This window comes from Nilaparvata lugens, unplaced genomic scaffold, assembly GCF_014356525.2.
Source record: "Nilaparvata lugens isolate BPH unplaced genomic scaffold, ASM1435652v1 scaffold4584, whole genome shotgun sequence".
Classification (NCBI taxonomy): Eukaryota; Metazoa; Arthropoda; class Insecta; order Hemiptera; family Delphacidae; genus Nilaparvata; species Nilaparvata lugens.
The window spans coordinates 22,504-30,858 of NW_024090708.1; the positions used below are offsets into that span (position 1 = coordinate 22,504).

At 34.9% G+C, this 8,355-nt stretch overlaps 1 protein-coding gene across 33 annotated transcripts in view; it reads left to right on the forward strand.

Annotated features, from left to right (window-relative positions):
* The window catches only part of LOC120355749, a 30,128-nt gene extending 21,881 nt beyond the window's left edge, over positions 1-8,247 (forward strand). For 12 of the 33 annotated variants that reach the window (XR_005573784.1, XR_005573785.1, XR_005573807.1 and 9 more), the window contains 2 exons: positions 1,037-1,235; positions 3,128-3,341. Coding sequence is in view for 2 of the 33 variants with exons in the window: in XM_039444413.1 (XP_039300347.1) it covers positions 1,037-1,192 (156 nt within the window). In the remaining 31 variants the exon portion in view is untranslated. The other 21 variants (XR_005573788.1, XR_005573811.1, XR_005573809.1 and 18 more) reach the window with 11 other exon arrangements.
* The last annotated feature ends 108 nt before the right edge of the window (positions 8,248-8,355 follow it).

An 8,355-nucleotide genomic window follows, 5' to 3' on the forward strand; every position in this document is an offset into this window, starting at 1 on the left:
CGCTCGGTGAGTGGTACCATAGATATAGATAGCATAATTAGAAGTGCCATAGTAGAGGGCGTCTATGTGACGCTGGTAGTCTCTCATACTGTGCCGTTCTTACAATCTCACCCGTCCAAAACAGTAATAATTGACAGTAGTCGACAGTAGAACTTCCGTCAGGAACTCCACACTAATAAAAAGCCATTCGTATATTTAATACTGTATACTATAATATTATTATATGGGCTGGAATATACTACCACCGTTTGTATGTGTTTCGTATGACAAAAGTGTGTGAAGGAATGTCTAAAACTTGGGAATTCCAGTCGCGATGCAAATCATTCATTCATTCACTATTATAATTTTTACCACACTTGATTGTTTCTTTTCAGCCATTGGTGATAAGATGCTAAAACAACCATGCCATTGGCGGTATTCGAACCCACAACCAGCACAACGCAGCCATAGCAGCTGCTTTAGGCCGGATTGTATTTTTAATTATTTAAAAACTATTTAAACAATAGATACCAAATCCTCAAAATTGATAATAAAACCAGCCTTGATTATAGTCTTGCACAGGGAACAGTCCTGTCTCCGATTCTCTTCCTAATCTACATGAATGATCTTCCCAAGTTAGAATTAAAAAATGGAGTGTCAATCGCTTTTGCCGATGACACTTGATTGTTATTCAAGGGAGCCAATTGGGAGGATACTAAGAAAGCAGCAGAATCCGGGCTCAAAATAGTGAAATCCTGGTTCTACTTCTTCCTCACCCCCTGTTTCTCTTCCCGATATTTTCAATGCATGTTAGTTAACATAACTAAGTTGCATGTTATCCCTTTATGATTTTCTTGCATTATTGTTAGTCATTGAACACTCAGCATCTGTGCTCAGGTTTTTTCAAACCTTGCAGGGACTTGGTTTAATATATCTATATTATTTATCCTATTTGATGGAATTTCATTTTTCATTTTATATTGTATTTTAGTTTTTTATAATCATTGTTATTGTAATTATGTTTTTGGGAAAAATGAAGATTTGATTTGATTTGCAGTCGTCGCCGCCGCACCACGATCACTCGGCGGCATCCACATCTAGTGGTGGTGGATCTACATGCAAGGAGCATGCGCACTACCACTGGATGTGGATGCTGGATGAGTTGGGCAACCTCGGCCGCTCCAGTACCAACTGCCCGACCAGGTGTTGCTAACCATATTCGGCTACTTGCTGTCGGTTTCAGGGCATCAGCTCTGGTAAGTAGCAAATTAACAATAATTATCTGTGGTTTTATTGAATTATAATGTCGCATCCACACTATCGCCCAAGTGCGTACTAATGACGACGACCGCGAGAGTGTGGATGGGTGGTTTGCCAGTGCTGGCCTTGGTTGGCCTACGCTGGGCTGGCCGACGCTGGCCGACGTTGGGCCAATATGTAGCTACAACAGCTGAAACCATACAGGCTATACCTTACTATCATTCTCTAACTTATTGACTTGGACTCTTCAGGTATTATGTGTGTAGGTGTTGTGATCGAATTCCCATCTAGCTGTTAACCCTGTTGTCAATATTTGCAGTAGCACAAGTCTTCGGGGTGATTTACAGCATTTAATTTGGATTACTGTTTAGTAATAATCATTCATTATTTAGCATTTGAATAAATGCAATTTCTCATGAATTTTCATCTGTAGACTGGCTGGCCGCTATGGCTTCGAATAAAATGAGCGCTGCTATCCAGAGATTGTCAGTTTGGTGTAAGCGTGAGCATACCTGACGCTGACTAGCAATTAGGGTTCGATTCCCGGGCTGGCAAATAATTTCTAGATAGTAGCTCTCATCGAATTTCCATCCAGCTGTTAACCCTGTTGTCAATATGTGCAGTAGCACAAGTATTCGGGGTGATTTACAGCATTTAATTTGGATTTTCGTTTAGTAATAACTATTCATTAATTAGCATTTGAATAAATGCAATTTGTCATTAATTCCCATCCAGCTGTATATACCGTACTCATGGATGAATATAATAATATATAGCCTATCTATAGATATCTATCTATGTGAAGGCCATCTCACACCGCCGTAGCGTAGCTTGTAATACGTTTTTGAAAAACGTAGCCGACATATTTCCTAATGTTAGCCAATCTGTCCATTTGAATCTGGCATGGCATAATAATAATATTCGTATGGCTTTTATTGGTGGGGAGTTCCTGACGGAAGTTTCTCCTCGCCTGAATATATATCATTTAAGCCGTCAATGGGCCTCACGACTGTCATACTTCAGCCGTGACCGACAGTTTAACGTGCCCATCCAATTTAACTTGAGGAGATAGAACAGCTACGTCTTCCGAAGACTTATTTCAATAGGCATTTTACGAGGTGTTTCCTAAGCGACGGCTCTACGATTCTACCCGAGCGACATTGTAGGCTAGTCTATAAGTCGGCAGGTCAGGATTGGTTGGTTGCTCCGTTTGGGTTGCTGCTAGTGAGGTCCACGTTATAATTGCACTAGAAAACAAAGAAAACAGCGTTGCCAGAGGATAGCTGCTGTTACTGCTATAGGCCTATCTCATGTCATATTAACAACTGTTCATTCTTGTTTAAAATAATCAATTATGTTTTATTCGTCAAGGAAATACACATTCCAATGATTAAACAATAGGTGATAAAATTTGATTATTCATTTATTTTTCTAAACACTATAATCATAATATAATTATGACGATGGAGGAAGAACTAGGCAGAGCCTGTACCATTTCTCTTCCAAATTTTGATAGAAAGTTGATGTTTTCCAAAGAAATAATTGAGATTAAATATTTTGTTCATCAATTATATTATTCTATATTGTTAAAACACGATCTGGCGACGTTGAGGAGCTAGAGAAGGATAGAGAAGGATCTGCTTTGTCGAATGATAGACACGGTTGGCAATACCAATGTTAATTAATAATACTGCCATTATAACGTGGACCTCATGTATGTAAATTGTTATGTATTTTTTATTTCTGCACTTTTTTGTAATTGATTTGAAATCCAGGTTATATGCTTCTTTTATTAAAATGTTTATATTGTTTTGTTCAAAAGGCAAATACATTGATTCGGATTTGTTTCAGTAGTTGACCGCAGTGTCTTTTATATTATCTGTTTCAGTTGGGGCAAACTGAGCCGCTTCGGCGAGCGGGCCAATAATTTCAACATTGTTTCAATTCCAAGTTGATTGTTTTGAATTAATATAGTCTACTGTTACAGAGAGACTATGCCTTTTGAAAATATAAACGGTTACCTGATAAGTACCTTAATTTGTGTTATGAAATATGATTGATATCCAACTATTTAATAAATTTCTCAATTTGAAAGATTCAAATGATATTATTTCGATTATTTACTTGCCCACCAAGTGCAGTTTTCTCGGTGAAAGCTTAAACCGAATTGGATCAGCTGGTGTGTTTTCATATCAATGAAACTTAACATGGATTTAATTCATATTAAGCCGACATTTGGTTCAAACTGGTACTGTGAAAACGGCTTTTAAATCGTTAGAATTATTCAAGTAATTAGTATGGTGATTATTATCATAGAAAAAATATATCATAAGAAGATAACTCTATGGTATAGATTGTTTATGTTTCATTGTGCGTTTTAAAACAGTAAAGAAAAAAGTATCTCAGGTTTGGCTGAAATTTGCACCATAGATGAAGCTTTATCTGAGAAATGTCTGAGCCAAATTTGGCACCCCCAGCTACTATACAGGGTGAGTTATGCAGCTTCAAACGTAAAATTTGCAAATTTTCAAACGGTGAGGAATTTTGCAAATCGGATTCCAGATTCATGTTCCTCTCATCAAAGAGCATAAGGTCACGAAGTTAGAGCGATTTTGATTTTTCACAAAAAAATTAGATAAACCATGGATTTTATGAAAAATGCGAATGTGCCAGATTCGGTTGATATTCGAACTATGGAAAGAGGTTGACTCAACAAGTGATAGATAAATGTCTTTTATTTTCATTTTATAACATTACAAATGATGTGGGCGAAGTTGAGGCAATAAGAGCCCCCCTCTTCCACTTGACCCACAAGTATGGGTCTGTTTGTGTAAATGGCAGAAGATAAGAAAAGATTCATTGAACAATTGACAAGTTTACTTGATAGAATACTTGACAATTATATAGTCTAAAATAAGAACTTAGTCAAAAATAACAGATTAAACTAGCTGACGTACAAACAACTCTAAAGTAATTTTTCACTAAGTTACCAAGAGGGATTATTAACTATGGAATGAGAAAGAAATCAATAAAAATGCTTACTTTCTTGATCAGATTTATTATAGTTTTTAGTATAAAAGATTTTTTTTCAAAGAGCAAAGAATAAAGAGTTAACCTGATTTCAAAATCTCAGTCCAAGCTTAAACCGAATTGGATCAGCTGGTGTGTTTTCATATCAATGAAACTTAACATGGATTTAATTCATATTAAGCCGACATTTGGTTCAAACTGGTACTGTGAAAACGGCTTTTAAATCGTTAGAATTATTCAAGTAATTAGTATGGTGATTATTATCATAGAAAAAATATATCATAAGAAGATAACTCTATGGTATAGATTGTTCATGTTTCTTTGTGCGTTTTAAAACAGTAAAGAAAAAAGTATCTCAGGTTTGGCTGAAATTTGCACCATAGATGAAGCTTTATCTGAGAAATGTCTGAGCCAAATTTGGCACCCCCAGCTACTATACAGGGTGAGTTATGCAGCTTCAAACGTAAAATTTGCAAATTTTCAAACGGTGAGGAATTTTGCAAATCGGATTCCAGATTCATGTTCCTCTCATCAAAGAGCATAAGGTCACGAAGTTAGAGCGATTTTGATTTTTCACAAAAAAATTAGATAAACCATGGATTTTATGAAAAATGCGAATGTGCCAGATTCGGTTGATATTCGAACTATGGAAAGAGGTTGACTCAACAAGTGATAGATAAATGTCTTTTATTTTCATTTTATAACATTACAAATGATGTGGGCGAAGTTGAGGCAATAAGAGCCCCCCTCTTCCACTTGACCCACAAGTATGGGTCTGTTTGTGTAAATGGCAGAAGATAAGAAAAGATTCATTGAACAATTGACAAGTTTACTTGATAGAATACTTGACAATTATATAGTCTAAAATAAGAACTTAGTCAAAAATAACAGATTAAACTAGCTGACGTACAAACAACTCTAAAGTAATTTTTCACTAAGTTACCAAGAGGGATTATTAACTATGGAATGAGAAAGAAATCAATAAAAATGCTTACTTTCTTGATCAGATTTATTATAGTTTTTAGTATAAAAGATTTTTTTTCAAAGAGCAAAGAATAAAGAGTTAACCTGATTTCAAAATCTCAGTCCAAGTAAACTGAAGATCAGTAGTAAATTATACAAGAAAATTTACAATAATCAAAAATATAATAGCTGTAAATTCTGCTCAAAATAAGATCTAGTTGCACGAAATTTGTTTAATAACTGATTAAATTATTAGATTTTTCTGTATTAGCTGTTATGCTACTATAGCGGTGACTGAGGACTCTATAGATTTGTTTCTATAAGTATTTCAGAAGAAGTTGCTGTTGTGGGCTGTACAACTCGCTTTCCTGATAGATTTCCCTTTAAGAATCTGATCTGTTTCATTTTCATGATGGCCTATGGGCTATGTGAGATAATGGGATGAAACTTTTAAAATAATTATTTGAATATCATAATTCTAATTTGATGATAGATATACTTAATTATTTTCTATTATTTTTTTGCGTTGTGTAGTGGTACGGCTGGCTACCTGCTGTTGAAGCTAATCAGCTGTTTGATGTTCATTATTTTTTTCAACTATGAATTGCGTTAATAGTGCTTCCAATAAACAGGATAATTTGATACATCAGAGAAATAATTTAAATATTTTATTTGAACGTATCAATTGTTAATACATAATTATTTTTTCATTATTATTTTGCGGTGTGTAGTGGTACAGCTGGTTACCAAAATCCGTCTCCATCGAGGTCAGTTACGTTGCAAGCACGCGTTGCATTTTTACCTCCTGTGTTCTTCTGAAACCCTGGTATTGGTTTTTGATTTTCCTATCTCTCCAATGTTAAATTTTTGGTTCAAGTGATACAGAATGACGTCAGGGTGATACAGAGATACAGAACGGCGTCCATCTTTGATTTGATACAGATATTATCATCTCTACAGAGGATGAAATCCATAAATAAATATTATTTGAATAATTCTCTATTATATCAGTGTTTAATGATATTTAGATAGTTTTTAATATTGGTTTCAATTGACCTACAGATTTTTTGGTTATTTTTTTTTTTGACTGAAAATTGTACTCAACTCAAAATGAATTGAGGTTATGAAAATATTAACCATCGATAACCAATTTTTGGAATTTTTAGTCTGAATCTAAATTTAAAAGAGGAATAGGACAGTTTTTATCTCATCTCTCCGATCATTTTGATTTAAATTATATGTGGAAATAATTAAAGAATGAAACTGTTAATTTGGTAAACAGATACAGGAATTTGGAGGTTAGCCTATTTATATTTAGCATATTTTCCTAGTTTTATCCCAACCTAGCAAATAATAACAGTTTAGCTTGTTAGAACGACAACTTGGTAAGTACCGGTAAACCTAATGATAAATCTATAATGTAATAATGGAAAGAATCGGCTTGTACACGTAGGGGATAGGATATTTTTCAATGACGCATCATCCCCAGGAGACGTCTCCACCGTTCAGCTGCTTTTGTGATAATGCATATTATAATTTGAATGAATTTATGATTGATTATTTAAATTTTTATTGAAAGTGGTCACTGTTTTATTTGCCATTCGAATAGTTGTTCTGTAATTATGTGTATTGAATACAATGAATGAAACAGAAGGTATTGGAGGTATCTCCAATAGGTCGAGTTTGTGAAGTTTTCAGTTAGTCCCTAGCAAAGCACGGGTTACCTGCTGTTGGTAATATTTTGTTTTTTTATTTGACCACTCTACAGTAAGATTGTACACAATAATAATATCGTGGGTCTGTTTTTGCAGTTGCTTGGTATGGATTGTAAGACACAGAAGAAGACGCATTTAGATGTTTTTGGATCTTGAATCTTGATGCTCACAGAAAAGCAAGTCAACCAGACAGGTGAGTCACACAACATTAGTATACTTTTACTCAAGTAGGCCTATACTTACTTAGTTACTTACAACTTAATAGTTGCTACAATACTATTTTCTGGCTATCAAGTTTGTCAGTGGCTCAATTCAGGGCAGTATTCCACCACCAATTCAATTCAATACTAGCAGATAACCCGTGCACCGCAATGGGCTAATTAAAAATTTAACAGACTTAAAACTTGACCTACCTTAATCTTGGAGAATAAGCTAATAGGCTAATATTCTTTTATATTAAAAGAATTAATATAACCATCCACGGTGAATAATTAATAATCTATATGCAAATTGTCAAGTTAATCAGTCCAGTAGTTGAGGCGTAATGCTTGATACTTGTAGATATCCCACTAGTAGCGCGACAGCGCCGTGGTCGTCCCTGCGGAACACACCGTCATCATAGAATTCGTGCAGGCTATAGTAAGGCTTTTGTTGTAAGTGTCTCTTCTGGAGGTCCTTGAAGGTGCCTATGCTTTTGATATTTTTTATTTCTTCTTCTGGGAGATGGTTGTAAATCCTGCTGCATCTGGTTGTAAATCTGGGCCCCTCTTGCGCCAGTCCAGTTCTCACTGTCAGTATATGGGTGTCATTATGTCGTCTTGTGTTGTATCCATGTATATGTTGGTTCCGTTGGAAATAATCCGGTCTTCTTTCAACCATCAGAGCTGATTCAAAGACAAGGGAGTGTTAGTATTCCAGTCTCAAAAAATAAAGTTTTGCAATGTGCCAGGTAGTTTTCATTGTTTATAATTCTAACGATCCTTTTCTGTAGGTGAAGAAGCATGATTTTTTCAAGTATGCATTGTGATGATCTATGAATTTCTATTATGCATTATTCATTATCTCATTTCTATTTTCATATGATGCGTCTGATAATTGGTGAACTGTGATTCCATTCATTCATCTGTGAATTTCTTATTTTTTCATCTAATTTATCTATGTTCTATTACAGGCTCTGAAAATTGATGAAATGGAACAAATTATTTGGACAAGACACTAGAAAAATTCTACTCGGTCGGTTTTGAAATCATACCTCAAGAAACTTGCGGGATCTTCGTCTGCACTGCACTAGCATTTTAGGTAACTATCCGAATAGCCTACTATTTTGTATTCATTTCAGTGACAAATATTCATTTGTACCGTAAATGAATAAATGAATATCACAACTGAAATAGAGAGCAAACCTTTG